At 43.5% G+C, this 16,541-nt stretch overlaps 1 protein-coding gene across 1 annotated transcript in view; it reads left to right on the top strand.

Annotated features, from left to right (window-relative positions):
• The first annotated feature begins 9,639 nt into the window (after positions 1-9,639).
• LOC143768162 (uncharacterized) overlaps positions 9,640-16,541 on the top strand; it is a 75,670-nt gene continuing 68,768 nt past the window's right edge. Inside the window, 5 exon segments of the mRNA XM_077256851.1 lie at positions 9,640-9,785; positions 9,915-10,094; positions 10,177-10,300; positions 10,384-10,481; positions 12,602-12,692. Coding sequence (XP_077112966.1) covers positions 9,708-9,785; positions 9,915-10,094; positions 10,177-10,300; positions 10,384-10,481; positions 12,602-12,692 — 571 coding nt within the window. The 5' untranslated portion in view covers positions 9,640-9,707.

Genomic DNA, 16,541 nt, shown 5'->3' with positions numbered 1-16,541 from the left:
TCACATTGCATTTGCAGAGCCCCTGATGTACCTAAACAGTAGAAACCCCCCACAAGTGACCCCATATTGGAAACTAGACCCCCAAGGAACTTATCTAGATGTGTTTTGAGAACTTTGAACCCCCAAGTGTTTCACTACAGTTTATAACGCAGAGCCGTGAAAATAAAAAATCATTTTTTTCCCACAAAAATGATTTTTTAGCCCCCCAAATTTTTATTTTCCCAAGTGTAACCAGAGAAATTGGACACCAAAAGTTGTTTTCCAATTTGTCCTGAGTACGCTTATACCCCATATGTTGGGGTAAACCCCTGTTTTGGCGCACGGGAGAGCACGGAAGGGAAGGAGCACTGTTTTTTACTTTTTCCATGCAGAATTGGCTGGAATTGAGATCGGACGCCATGTCGCGTTTGGAAAGCCTCTGATGTGCCTAAACAGTGGAAACCCCCAATTCTATCTGAAACCCTAATCCAAACACATCCCTAACCCCAATCCCAACCATAACCCTAAGTACACCCCTAACCCGAACATACCCCTAACCCTAATCCCAACCACAACCCTAACCCCAACGCACCCCTAATCCCAACCCTAACCACGTCCCTAACCCTGACACACTCCTAACCTTAATCCCAACCGTAAATGTAATCCAAACCTTAGCCCTAACTTTAGCCCCAACCCTAACTTTAGCCCCAACCCTAACTTTAGCCCCAACCCTAACAATAACTTTAGCCCCAACCCTAACCCGAACTTTAGCCCCAACCCTAACTGTAGCCCCAACCCTAACTGTAACCCTAACTTTAGCCCCAACCCTAACCCTAACTTTAGCCCCAACCCTTACTTTAGCCCCAACCCTTACCCTAACTTTGGCCCCAACCCTAACCCTAAATTTAGCCCCAACACTAACCCTAACTGTAGCCCCAACCCTAACCCTAACTGTAGCCCTAACCCTAACAGTAGCCCAATCCCTAACTGTAGCCCCAACCTTAACTGTAGTCCTAACCCTAGCCCCAACCCTAACCCTAACTTTAGCCCCAACCCTAACTCTAACCCTAATGGAAAATGAAAATAAATACATTTTTTACATCTTATTATATTTCCCTAACTAAGGGGGTGATGAAGGGTGGTTTGATTTACTTTTATAGTGGGGTTTTAGCAGATTTTTATGATTGGCAGCTGTCACACACTAAAAGACACTTTTTATTGCAAATCATAGTTTTTGCGTCTCCACATTTTGAGAGCTATAATTTTTCCATATTTTGGTCCACAGAGTCATGTGAGGTCTTGTTTTTTGCAGGAGGAGTTAAAGTTTTTATTTTTACCAGTTTCAGGCACGTGACATTTTTTGATCGCTTTTTATTCCGATTTTCGTGAGGTAGAATGAAGAAAAAACAGCAATTCTTGAATTTCTTTTTTTTTGGGGGGGGGGCGTTTATACCGTTCCACGTTTGATAAAGCAGTTTTATTCTTCGGGTCAGTACAATTACAGTGATACCTCATTTATATCTTTTTTTTATGTTCTGGCGTTTTTATACGATAAAATCTATTTTATATAAAAAATAATGATTTTTGCATCGCTTTATTCTGAGGACTATAACTTTTTTTTTTTTTTGCCGATGATGCTGTATGGTGGCTCGTTTTTTGCAGGACAAGATGACGTTTTCAGCAGTACCATGTTTATTTATATCCGTCTTTTTGATCACGTGTTGTTTTACTTTTAGTTTGGCGGTATGATAATAAAGTGCTCTTTTTTATGCCTCGTTTTTTTGTTACGGTGATCACTGAAGGGGTTAACTAGTGGGACAGTTTTATAGGTCGGAATGATTACAGACGCGGCGATACTAAATATGTGTACTTTTATTGTTTTTTTATTTAGATTAAAAAAATGTATTTATTGGAACAATTTTTTTTTTCCATTTAGGATTTATTTATTTTTTTTTACACATGTAAATATTTTTTTTTTTTACTTCTTAACTTTGTCCCGGGGGGACATCACATTACAGTGACAGATCGCTGATCTGACACTTTGCAATGCACTGTGTCAGATCAGCGATCTGACAGACACTGCAGGAGGCTTGCCGGCGCCTGCTCTGAGCAGCGTTGGCAAGCCACCTGGCTGCAGGACCCGGAAAGAGCCCCGCGGCCGTTTTGTATCCGGGGTCTGCAGGGAGAAGGAGGTAGGAGAACCTCGGAGCAACGCGATCACATCGCGTTGCTCCAGGGGTCTCAGGGAAGCACGCAGGGAGCCCCCTCCCTGCGCAATGCTTCCCTATACCGCCGGAACGCTGCGATCATGTTTGATCGCAGTGTTCCAGGGGTTAATGTGCCGGGAGCAGTCCGTGACCACTCCTGGCACATATTGCCGGATGTCAGTTGTAATAATCAGCTGACATCTGGCGGCGATCGGCCGCTCTCCCCCCATGAGCGCGGCCGATCGCCTATGACGTACTATTCCGTCCATGGGAAGTAGGGCCCACCCCACATGGACGGAATAGTACGTCTAATGACAGAAAGGGGTTAATGAACAGGCCAACTTTTACAATTGTGACTACTGTCACTTTATGAAGTTATAACTCTGGAACGCTTCAACGTATCCCACTGATTATGAGACTGTTTTTTCACTACATATTGTACTTCATGTTAGTAGTAAAATTTCTTCAATATAACTTGCATTTATTTATGAAAAAAACTGAAATTTGGCAAAAATTGTAAAAATTTAGCAATTTTATTTTTTGTAGCCTTAAATCAGAGAGTGGTGTCACACAAAATTGTTAATAAATAACATTTCCCACATGTCAAATTTACATCAGCACAATTTTGGAAACAGTTTTTTTTTTACCAGCAATTTCTTATTTGTACAACAAAATTTACAAAACCCTTTTTTTAGAAACCACCTCACAATTGAAGTGAGTTTGGGGGAACAATATTACAGAAAATACCCCAAAGAGGTACAGTTATAAAAACTTCACCCCTCCAGGTGCACAAAACCACATTCAAGAAGTTTATTAACCCTTCAGGTGATTCACAAGAACTATAGTAAGGTGGAAGGAAAAAATTAACATTTTACTTTTTTCACCCAAAATTTACTTTGGAACCAAATTTTTTAATTTTCACAAGGATATCTGAAGAAAATGGACCACAAAATTTGTTGTGCAATTTCTCCTGAGTTCGCCGATACACCGTATGTGGGGGAAAGCCACTGTTTGGGCATATGATAGAGCTCAGAAGGGAGGGAGCACTGTTTGACTTTTTGAACGCAAAATTGGCTGGAATCAATGGTGGCGCCATGTCGCATTTGCAGAATCCCTGATGTACCTGAAAAGTGTAACTCCCCCAATTCTAACTCCAACCCTAACCCCAACACACCCCTAACCCTAATCCCAACTCTAACCATAACCGAGGTCCCAACCAAAACCACAACCCTAGCCCCAACACCACAACCCTAACCCAGAAATAAATGCATTATTTTTTTACCTAACTAAGGGGGTGATAAAGAGGGGTTTGATTTATTATTTTAACAATTTTTTTATTTTGATCACTGTGATTGGGTCTGTCAGTGATCAAAATGAACCAATAGGAAAAATGTCCTACTGTTGCCAAGCGCCAGCCGACAGAACTTGGCTAGCGCATGCGCCTGCCTTTTCTTCCTGGAAGAAGACGCCGGGGGACAGGACCATGGGATGCAGAAGGGTCCAGGGACACCGGATGTACCAGGGGCTCGGGGGACCCCATTTCTCTCTTTCTGATCATATCAGAGAAGAGAAAAATTAAATGGGAAATCAGATTTTTTTTACACGGTCGCCGTTATTCCATGAATAACGGTGATAGCAACACTGGGGTCAGTAAAAACCGACCCGAATCATGTTCTCTGGGGTTTTGGCTACTCCCTACATTTTAGCCCCCTTGATAATGATCACAGCATTTAGAAAGCAGGGAGGGGATTCCCTCTCCTGTCTGATTGGCATCATCACGAGGGCCCGATCGTTGCCATGTCAACCCAAAGTCATCATGACGACATCTGGGTCACCAACCTACAGCAAGCCTGTAAAACCATGCTCAGAGCAGCACTAATAGGTGTAATGCATTATACTAGCAATCAGAATAAAAAAGAAATAGTTAAAGTCCCATATAGGGAGTAAGTAAAAAAAAGTAGTAAAAATATTTAAACAAAATAAAGAACAAAAAAATGAAAAAATAAACCAATAAATACTCATGTAAAAATAAACATAGAAAGTGCAGATAAGTCGCCCCATGGGCCAGGGGTTACTCGGTACCGGGTTCGGTACTTCACAGGGGGATGTCACGGTGGCTGCGACCTGGTCCGTGGGCACCCATGTAAAAGGGAAAAGTCTTTAAAGGGATAGAGTTTATGTTCGTGACGCCACCTGTGGTATTCAGTCAGGATGACCGACGCTGCTTTAGGGGGTCCACTGGGGGATGTTATGGCAGCTAGATGGTATATCTTTCCACAGGTGAAGTATATCCCCAGAGCTCCCGGTGTGTAGATGGTGATATGATGAGAGGTGCAGAGAAGAACGAGGACACAAGGTTGCAGTCTCTTTACCTTTACTGAAGACTTCAGCATCCACAGTCCAGAGCACCAGATCACAGGGCAGGCAGAGAAGTCCGGGCAGTCCAGAGACAAGGGAGTTCCCCGGGTAAGTCAGGTGGGAGCCTACCACTCTGCGCTTTCTGTCTCTAAATCCCTGCCGCCACTGTCTCAACAAGGTCTTTAATCATTCTGCTGTCCTAGCACAGGTACCTGTATGGCAGGCAGCTTGGGCCGTGTGAACTGGGGTCTGTTCTCGGTGACTCCAGACTCCTAAGTGCTTCTGTGCCACAAGTAATTATGGACAAAGTCCTTGTAGAACAATACCCTCCGGTTCTGCTCCGTGTTTTATAATCCACAAAAGCCCGCCCTAAAATCAGGGCTTGGAGCTCCCCCCCTCCTGGCCTGGAAGTGGAAGGTGTTGTGTGTGTGTAAACCTACAAAAGGAAATCTCACTTGTCCCCAGACATAGCACTATCCTCCCCTTGAGGAAGACAGCACTACTGTGGTACCCGAACTCCTGGGGTGCCACACACGCATTTGGTATTGCCGTGTCCGGAACTATCTGACCTATAAAGCTGTCACACTAGTTAAACCTTTCAGTGAACACCAGAAACTAAATGCTTTTTCATCATACCACCAAACAAAAAATGTAATAAAATGCAAACAAAAAGTCGAACGTAAATAAAGATGGTATCGCTGAAAACATAATCTTTTCCCACAAAAAAACAAGCCACCATACAGCTCCATGTGTGATGTTAAGGTGGTGGAAGAGGAGCAGAGGCCACTTGATCCATCCACTGTAGCACATATGCAGCGCCCCAGAGTCCTGGTCGTTGCAGTACTGTTGCTCTGCCACTAAGGGGAGTGATGGTACGTCTGATGGCACTAAAGGAGTTCACCTGACCAGGTATCACACACACACTACACTTCACACTCTGGCCACCAGGGGGGGTGGTTCTATCTATTAGGCCACTCCTCACACTTGGTAAAACTGGGGGTTGGACAGGAAGTTAGAGAGAAAAGCAGCTGGGAAGAGCTCGAGAGAGGATCTGCCAGGGGTGGGATCCTGGCAGAGCCCTAGAACAACAGACAGAGCGTTACGGAGCCGTGCCTGAGCCTTACAGCGGCAGACTCCTAAGAAAGGACAAGAAGCGAGGTTTATTGTGAAGAGTGAGAAACGGGAATACAGCAAAGAGGCGATAGAACCAGAAGGAGTCGTGCCACCAGATCAGCAACATCCTTCAGAGGCGCGAAGCCGGCGGCCGGAACGCCGAGAAAGTAAGAGACTTTAAGCATTACTTCAAACCAACGGCAGGACAGCTAATTATAGGTTGGCAGTCTAACCTAAAACACCTAAGCAGACAACAGAGGCAGTTGTGGGAGAGGGACGACTCTAGGGTCCCGGAAGAACTCCAGGCCTACCCCGTCATACGGGTGCGTCCTAGCCATATCATCTGGGGGACGGAGAGAAGTACATCAGAAACAGACACAAAAGTTGTGAGGACTATCCCGTGGTGCTCAGCAGGTAGGGACTACAACACACAGGCGCTAGAAGGTAGATACTGATTCCCACCTGCAAAAGGGAATTCTGGATGTGCCTTTGGACCGGCCGGTCTCAGCCAGCCCTGTTAACAGTGCTCTGGATCGGGGATCTCGAAGCCTTCAGTAAAGAGGTAAAGAGACTGCAACCCTGTGTCCTCGTTATTTCATCACACCACGCACCTACACCTTTCATTGGACGCCGCTTAGCAGGGTCACAGACCGGGTCTAGCCACCGTGACAACCCCAGACCTGAGACAGAGAAGCCCGGTACCGAGTACCCCGCGGCCCTGCATCTGGGGGCGCTCCTCATGCTCTTTCTGAGCCTCATCTACAAGGCATATCGCTGTGTCCCTGCCAAAGAAAGGAAATCGAGTAGCCAGATGTTGTCAGTGGTGTTTGTTCAGCTGTGCTTTCTTTCACATTAACACCTAGGCCAAGTACACGTCGAACACCAAGCCTATTCCCCCTTCCACAACAACCTCGCTTTTTCCCACTCTTGTTATAAGTAGCCTTCCCTTCTTGTACCCTTCTGTTTCACAACCTTAGGCCCACAGCTGTCAGTCAACTGTCACTAAATGAACAATCATTATTTATTTTCTTAGATAGTGTGCCTGGACAACACTGTTAAACCTAATGATTTTTAAGTGAAAATCTGGCCTGATTTGCCACTGAAACACAGCTTTAGCACAAATGATTTGGAGTAGCTAATTGGCCCTCCAGGCTGCACATCAATATTAGACTTAACCATTTTTATGTGGAATTTTGGCCTTCTGATTTGCCATGGAAACACAGTTTTAGCACAAACAATTGGGAATAACAAATGGGGCCTTCGGAGACTGCCATACAGTTTTTGCACAATCTACTTTGATGCTGGAAGATCGATTTCACACAGGACAGGATCCTATCTATTTCACTGACAAGTTCACTTTCATCAGCAGCATTAGTGCAGGAGCGACCTCTCTGCACTGTGACACTGAGACAGTGGTGCCAGCAAAACAAGATGTCTGCTTTTTTATATGGCCAGGGACATGTGACTTTGGCAGCCAATCACAGAAGACTTTGTGTGATGATGTTGTGGATGGTTTCTGCTCCTTGATTGGCTGACGGAATCCACACACATAAAGTTAAGGGGGAACAAAAACGTGCTGCTCCTGTAACCTCTCCACATGCTCTTCTAACCTCTCCACACCCCCTCCCCTCATCAAACATATTCCTCCCACTCATCATACAGCACCAATATCCTAGCCAAAGTCATACAAAAGCATTAGTGGAAATGCGATGATTTACTGAACTGTGACCGATTTTTGCCGAATTTGAGTAAAAATGCTCGTGAAAGCGAACACGAATCCGAATGTGCTACTTTCGTGCCGAACTTGAGATTGGCGAATGTTTTTTGAACACATGTAATGGGAACGTTTGTGAAAGAGTGTATGGTGGCTGCTGCGGAGTTGTTAGCCCCAGACAAAATAAAATTGTTTCAGACTTTTAGTTTGTCTCGGAGAACCATGTCAGATCGGATTACTGACTTAGCCCAAGACATAGAAAAAACACTCAAGGATTCAGCAGGAGAATTCCAATTTTACTCTCTGGCTCATGATGAGACTATGGACATCTCAGATCGGATTACTGACTTAGCCAAAAACATAGAAAAACACTCAAAGATTCAGCAGGAGATTTCTAATGTTTCCATGTGATAAGACAATGGGCATAACAAATACTGCCCGCCTGGCTATTTTCGTTAGTTGGATCACTGCAGAGTTTGATAAGCGAGAATAACTGCTGTCAATCAACGGCATGCATAGCAATACTAGACGCGAGGACTTTTTTGAGAGACTTGTTTTATCACTAAGAAAATTTGAGCTATCAATTGAAAAGTTAACAGGCCTCACTACAGATGAAGCTCCAGCAATAGTTGGCCCGTAAAAAGGGTTAATTGCTTTTTCAAGAAAGAAATTAATCGTCTTAGTCTTGTTCCAAGTGAATAAATTGTATGCCACTGAATCATACACCAAGAAAGTCTCTGTGCACAGTTATTGCGGCTCAACGATGTGATGTCAACAGAAGATCTTGAATCTCAGTACGGTGATCTTTATCACTGTGATGTGCAGTGGTGGAGTTGTGAGAACATGCTAATGAGGCTTTACGAATTGCTGGAAGAAGTCAAGCAGTTCATGGAGATGAAGGGGAAACCTGTCAGTGCACTCAATGATAGCAATTGGCAGTGTGATCTAGCGTTCATGGTAGACATTACCAAGTACCTCTCAGAGCTGAACGTTAAGCTGCAGGACCCCAACCAGTTTCTTAACTCCCTGTTTTCAAACATGTAATAATTTGAAGCTAAACTAAGGCTGTGAAAAGTGCAACTCGAAAGAAATAACATTGTGCATTTCCCCACTTTGGAAAGACAAAAGCCTTCTATAACACTTGAGCATGCTCGGGTGTTATCCTGGTATCTTGGGCGTGCTCGTATATTGTTTGCGTCCCTGTGGCTGCATGATTTGCGTCTGTTAGACAGCCTGAGCACATGCAGGGATTGCCTGTTCTTTATGGGATCCCTACATGTGTTTAGGCTGTATAACAGCAGCAAATTATGCAGCCACAGGGACGCAAACATAATATGAGAGCACGCCCAAGATTCTAGATAACACCCGAGCATGCTCAAATAAGACGTTATCCGACCACGTTCGCCCATCACTACCTACAACACGAAAACGGTGATGGGCTGAAAGCTCAGGACAACCTCCCACTGCTTGAGTTCTATAAAAGTTGTGTGAGCAGTGATGATTTTCCCCTTGTGAGGAGACCTGAACTGAAATATGCATGTGTTCGGCACAACGTATTGCCACAAGCAGATCTTTTCAAAACTTTCCATCACAAAATCTCAAATGCACTCCAGACTGACCGATGCACACTTGGAAAACCAGCTAGAAGTGGCGACATCATCGATACCCCCAAACATCACACAACTCGCCGTAAGCTGACACATTAGAGGGAGTTTTTACATGTTTAATTTAATATATATATATACATATAGTGGGCTAATGTTTAAGTTGATAATTTTGTACGGCCCTGAATGATGTTTTAAATATCCAAATGGCCCTTGGCAAAAAGCTTCTCCATACACGCTTTAACTATTATATATGCCTTATAAATCCCTCTGGAACCCACACATAAATTTCCCCCAACTTTAACAGCGCACTCAGTCCGGCATACACTGAGGCCCCTGATCATGTGACCCCTGACTCCTCCCCTCCTGTGACCTCATCCCAGGTCCTGTGCGCACAGAACAGCCATATATGTGGTGTGCGGCTCTGCAGGTGGAGGTAGGTGCTGGAGATTCCCCATTACTGGGCGCAGGGGACATTAACCCCCTCAGTGCTGAGCCTGTGATAAATCTCTGTATGTGACTATAATGGGACTGTGTGTTATACCGGGGGCAGGACGGGGCCATGACTGGATGCAGTGATCATGTGACGCCGGTAACAGCTCCGGAGGTTTCTTACATGGGATCTTTATGATGTTACATCGTCATCTTCTCCCCATTCAGGTCCCTACAATATCGGATCCTCTCAGTGGAGATCTTCTATATAAGAGACTTCTCCTGAGTGACCCTACAAGGATGGATAGGGACAGGGACAAGATGGCGGAGAGGATATTACACCTCACCCTAGAGATCCTCTCCCGTCTTACTGGAGAGGTGAGAGATTCTGATGACGTCACATTACATCATTCTTATCTATGGGAATAACAGATGAACAGAACTGGAGAGGTGAGGACTCTGGGAATGTCTGTAGTGAGGTTTATTAATGTGTCTCTCCATAACCAGGATTACACAGTAGTGAAGAAGACCTCTAGTGAGCGCTGTCAGGCCCCTGTGTCTGAGGGATGGGGAAGACCCCTGAGCCCAATCACGGGGCCTCCACCTCACCCCCTGATACATGAGGACATCAATGACCAGAAGATCCTAGAACTCACCTACAAGATGATTGAGCTGCTGACTGCAGAGGTGACACTGCTGGGAATGCTGGGACATTATACAGTAACACTATGAAGGGATCGGGGGATGACGGTATCATTGTATGTGTCAGGTTCCTATAAGGTGTCAGGATGTCGCCGTCTATTTCTCCATGGAGGAGTGGGAGTATTTAGAAGGACACAAAGATCTGTACAAGGACGTCATGATGGAGGTTCCCCAGCCCCTAACATCACCAGGTAATAGACAACACTAAATACACCCGGCCTATAATTATCTGTATGTAAAGAATGAATTCAGTCCCTGTATGTGTTTCCTCCAGATTTATCCAGTAAGAGGACAACACTAGAGAGATGTCCCCGTCCTCTTCTTCCACAGGACTGTAAACAAGAAGATCCCAATGTTCCTCAGAACCATCAGGTAGATGGAGAGAATGTGCTATATAGTCTTCCACAGCGGTGGTGTAACTAGATTCTGATGGGCCCTGGTGCAAGATTTAGAGCAGGCCCCCCAACTCATCCTGGTATATATGACGCTCATCCTGTCCGCATCCTTGTATATATGTCCCTTATCCTGAGCACATTCCTGGTATATATTTCCTCATCTAGGCCCCATCCTGGTATTATATACACGGTGATTATAAAAGATTCATCGTGTTTCAAAATGTATTACATGCACAATGGTGAATATCACATGATAACAAACATAAACTCTCCAAGTTTAGCACATGATGTTTATAAATGTTGTATGTGTCCTCCTTTTGCTACATGACACACATCAATGCATTAATCCAGTTCTACCCAAACACGCTGCACCATGTCCCCGTCGATGGTCATTAGAGCGGCAGTAATGCGATCTCTGAGCTCATCCAGTGTTGTTGATAAAGGCAGCACATAAACAATGTCTTTGACATACCCCCAAAGGAAGAAGTCACACACTGTCAGATCAGGAGACCAGGAGGGCTATTTTCTTGCATAGTCGAAATTTTGGGATCTGATGCTGCCCTGCCATCTGGTGAGTCACAAGCGAGTCTCAAATTCTGAGATGTGACCTTTCGATAAGTTATTTTTAAAAAACGGGTCAAACATGTCTTTGCAGTAATATGAATGCTAAACCAGATTAATCTTTCATAATCACCCTGTATATCTCCCTCATTCTGGCCCCATCCTGGTATACATATCCCCATCCTTCCCTACCTCCCCTTCCGCACGGTGATCTCTTCAGAAGCTGTCAGCTGATTTCAGCGTTTCAGCTACAGGACCGCATGACGAGACTGCCATGTGACCCCAGTCACGTGCATGCCGATGTCAGCTGCTGGCCTCTGATTGGCCGGCAGTGTATATTGCTGCGTACTGACCTGACGGGTTTCTTAGCCGCAATACACTTCAGCTGAATGTGTGTCCACGGACGCATATGCAGTTGAAGATTGCGTTGACATCAGCTGGGCCCCCACCCGCACGGGCCCGGTTGTGACTATGCTTCTCAGTCCTCAGTCTTGTTTTATCCACCAGTGTTATACACTGTACAGTCGATTTATTAAAGACAATGAAACTTTTTTAATAGAAACTTTTGTGAATTGAAATGTGACCAGTGACTCCAGAGTGCAGCAGGAAATCCAGTGATCACTTTTCTGTGGACATTTGTAATGTGAATCTACAGTATAATGGAAACATAAAGTGATCTGGTCGACTTTGACCATTTGTTACATACAGTGGTGGTGAGATTATACTAAGAATGTTGTGATTGAGGGAAAACATCCAGGAAAAACAGATCTTATGAATACAAGGAACTCATCAATTAAAAAAGTCAGAAGCGCTTGTTAAGAGTCGATCTAAGAACAGGCAGCACACAGTCATGTCCTGCAGCTGAATACAATGCTTGATCTACAACTATAGTGTCCGTAGAAACAGCTCTTCAGCTCAGGAGCTTACCTAGGCTTTGTGGCCAGTGGTCAACTAAGTTCATCCTTTTCTGTCAGAAGGACACTAACGGCAGGACAATGCTCGATGCCACAATGGTTTTATAGCCATGGATTGCTTCTAGGAACAGTACAGTACATTTTTTCTTGCTTACCCGGCCCTTAAATTGTTCAGCTCTTAATCCTATTCTGCTTTACAAGCAAGTACGGGTTATTCAGAGGAAGTCAGTATCTCCATTTTTTGGCAACTATAAAAACCTATCCTGCTCTCAAAGGATAATATTCATGCAGAAGTATTAACACTTATTGGAATTGACAACATAACAATTTGCTGAGGTTCTGAAGACCAAAAGAGGTTCAACGCGCTAGTAGATTTGTGTCTAATAATGTGACCATTCAGTGTACGTTTTATACTTGGTAGAGATGACAGGATAAAGCTGATGGTAGACGTTAGATGTTGTCTGGATCTTCTCAAAATGTTCTAGTTATGGAGACTGCTGGATACAATTAGGAGCCGACAGGTTGGATTTATACAGGAGATCCACAGCTATCTTTTCTAATCTTTTAATTCATTTCTTCCGACTTCTCTATCTGTCTGTGACTTTTGCAATTTTTGTTTTAGGGTAAACATCTGACCCATATTGATACTACAGAGACATATGTGAGGGGTGATGAGCGGTGTAAGGAGGAGATTCCCACAGATAACCGCACAGGTGAGTACTAAACACTGTAGATAATTCACAGATTCTTCTCAGTCACTGGATTCAAACAAAACCAAAGAACCATTTGTGCATATTCCGTAATGAAAATAAACAAGTAAAAAATAAAGCAAGTGCATTAAATAATTAACATAAGGTATTTAGTAAACACTGTTTTTGATTAAAAAAAAAGCATAAAGCTGTTCCACCGCGGCAAGGTGTACCCAATTGGGACAGTAACTACACTGTCTAATGTTAAAACCTACCTAGTGTGAATAGTGTCAGAGAGTCACAGGGTCCCAATCGGACACCCAGATTTATGGATACTCAGTTTTCTGTTTTTCTTCAGTCACTGGATTGTAGATATAAGCCCGGAATCACACTGTGCAACGCGAGAAAACATAGCATAGCACTCTGCCTAGTGTTAATCTATGGGGCAGCTCACATCAGCATTTATTTTCTCAGCCGTGTTCGGCGTGCGTGTAAAATTGCAGCATGCTGCGATTGTCACCAAGACTCGGTCTAGTCTCGCCAATGCAAGCCTATGGGTACAAGGAAAAATCACACAGCACCTGTCCAATTTTTATGCACCGATGTCCTTTGAAAAGCCAGCAATTCATGTGCCGCGTACAGTAAAATCACACTGACAGGTTAGAATAGAATAGATATATAAACATAGAATACATGAATATATACAGTGGGTACGGAAAGTATTTAGACCCCCTTTAAATTTTTCACTCTTTGTGTCATTGCAGCCATGTAGTAAATTTAAAAAAAGTTCATTTTTTCTCACATTAACATACACTCTGCCATGTTGAAGAAGCTGGTAGAGAAGGATTGCCGGGACTGGGACTGTCTACAACTGTACCTTCTATTCTCCATCAGAGAAGTCCCGGAGGCCTGTACTGGGTACCGGCAACAGGTGCAGATTGAGTCCAGGAGGCTGAAGACAGGTAGACAGGTAGAAAGCCCTTTGACAGGCCAGTTTGGGAGCCTTCCACTTTGCACTGACTATTAGTACCTTGCTGCCTGAAGTGTCCTGGCAAGGTCCTCTTTCTCTCCTGCCCTGTGACAGTACCTGCACAGTAGGCAACTTAAGCCGTTTCTCTGGGGTCTCTTTACACGGTGACTCCGGGCTCTGGAATGCTGCTGTAACTCAGGTTTTATGTGGGCAGGTTGCTTTTAGCTTCCTGCCCTCCGATTCTGCTGTGGGACCTGCAGTTCCACACAGCCTCTGGCTCCCGGTGCCCGGGTTCTGCACTCTCCTTAGAGGTGCCCAGTCGCAGCCCTCCTCTAGCTCCTCTGTTCCTCTCTGCTCCTTCACTGTCTCTTGTCTCTACCAGACTAACTAACTCCTCCAGACCAGGATGTATATCAGGGAAGATCCCCTAAAACCGGATTTTGAGCTCCTCCTTAAGGCCTAGAGTCAGAATGTGTTGAATGTGAGATTACCTGCCAAAGGGATCCCTCCTGTCTCCAGGCATAGCATTACCCTCCCCGAGAGGAAGGCAGCACCACTGTGGTACATGAACTCCTTTCGTGCCACATGTACATTAATGAGAAAAAATGAACTTTGAGTGAGTGAGTGAGTTTCTGGGATCCAGACAGACTCTTGCATCTTTCATCCAGCCAATGACGTTTCTGGATTGTGAGTTATGGGGAAAGCAAAAGAATTGTCAACGAATCTACGGGAAAAGGTAGTTGAACTGTATAAAACTGGAAAGGGCTACAAAAAGATATCCAAGGAATTGATAATGCCAGTCAGCAGCGTTCAAACTGTGATTAACAAATGGAAAATCATGGGCTGTGTAAAACTAAAACCACGGTCAGGTAGACCAACAAAAATTTCGGCCACAACTGCCAGGAAAATTGTTGGGGATGCAAAGAAAAACCCACAAATAACATCAGCTGAAAATACTGGACTCTCTGAAAACTAGCGGTGTGGCTTTTCAAGATAAATAATAAGGAGGCACTTGAAGAAAAATGTGCTGCATGGTTGAGTTGCCAGAACAAAGCCATTACTGTGCTAATGCCATAAAGTATCTCACCTGCAATACGCAAAACAGCATAGAGACCATCCTCAAAACTTCTGGAACAAAGTAATTTGGAGTGATGAGACCAAATTTAAACTTTCTGACCACAACCATAAACGTTACATTTGGAGAGAGGTTAACTAGGCCTATGATGAAAGGAACACCATTCCTACTGTAAAGCATGTAGATGGATCACTGATGTTTTATGGATGTGTGAGCTACAAAGGCACATGAAACTTAGTCAAAGTTGAAGGAAAGATGAATGCAGCATGTTATCAGCAAATACTGGAGGCAAATTTGCACTCATCAGCCCGGAAGCTGCTCATGGGACATACTTGGACATTCCAACATGACAACGATCCAAAACACAAGGTCAAGTCCACCTGTAATTGGCTACAGCAGAACAAAGTGAAGGTTCTGGAGTGGCCATCTCAGTCTCCTGACCTCAATCTCCTGACCTCAATAGCATTGAGCCATTCTGGGGAGATCACAAGCGTGCAGTTCATGCTAGACAATCCAGGAATTTACAGGAACTGAAGACTTTTGGCCAAGAAGAGTGGCCATCTTTACCATCTGAGAAAATAACCTCATCTACAATTACCACAAAAGACTTCAAGCTGTCATTGATGTTAAAGGGGACAATACAGGGTATTAAGAAATGGTGTATGTAAACTTTTGATCAGTCTCATTTGGATGTTTTGGGTTGTCATTATGATTTAAAAAGAGAAAAAACAGTAGTTTGAAAAAATGGATTCACCCAACCATTAACCGTGAGTGGAGTTTTGGTGTTATCATTCAAATTCTCTAAAAAAGGCCAAGAAAGCAAAAATTCTGCCTGGGTTTGTAAACTTTTGAGCACAACTGTATATGTATGTATGTGTGTGTGTGTTTTGAAGAATATTTCCTTGGAAAAGGATGTGTAATTGACTTAGAGAATTGCTCTATGTAAAAGCTCATGTGCAATCGGATGTAAATCGGATGCTAGGATATTAATGTTTGATTTGACTGGTAGAAAAATTGGATGGCTAAGTTTCAAATTTAGTAAATTAAATGGTGTTTTTTTTTCACACAAAAATACAGAAAAAGAGCTTGTGTTATTGCAGGTTTCGGTCCCCCGAGGTGCTTAAAAAAAATTGCTGCCAGTCCTGAAAGAATTAGGTAAAAAACAATAAAATTGTTTCACTAAAAATATCAGTTCACCAAGAAAAACCAATCCACCACGCAGCTTCAATTATGAAAAAATAAGTTATGAGTCTCAATAAATGGCAACAGATACCAATATTTTTCTTATACAATCCTGTAATTCTTCTGACCTGGAGAATGATGTTGGCGGGTAATTTTTACAGTAAAATGAACTCAAAACCGAAGCAACAATGGAAAAATTGATTTTACTGTTTTCCAGTTTGTTGTATGATTAACTTATTATTCAAAACGAGAATTTGTCAGAAAAAAAAAGAATCAAGCCATCACATGGAAAAATAAGAAAGTTGTGGTTCTTGGAAGAAGGACAAGAAAGAAAATTCAACTGAAACTGCAAGAAGGAAAATTACCACAAAGGAATTAAATAAACACTTAAATATTAAGCTATTGTTTTTCTGCCAGCATCACAACATATAAACCTTCAACACATAGTGGATGAGAACAATGAAGAATGGTGGGCATATATTGGGTCTGTCATGGTTTGATGAAGCAAAATTACCATTAAGTGTAGTTACCGATTTTCCCCACTTTTGGCTTCTTTATTTCCTGTTTTTCATTAAATTATACGATAAGGTGAATGGCGTCATACAAAACAACTCGTACTGCAAAAAAGAGAAACAACTGCCCTCAT

The sequence above is a fragment of the Ranitomeya variabilis genome, chromosome 4 (genome assembly GCF_051348905.1).
Source record: "Ranitomeya variabilis isolate aRanVar5 chromosome 4, aRanVar5.hap1, whole genome shotgun sequence".
Lineage (NCBI taxonomy): Eukaryota > Metazoa > Chordata > Amphibia > Anura > Dendrobatidae > Ranitomeya > Ranitomeya variabilis.
Note: the sequence above shows the minus strand (reverse complement) of the source record. Positions and strands in the feature narration are given on the sequence as shown.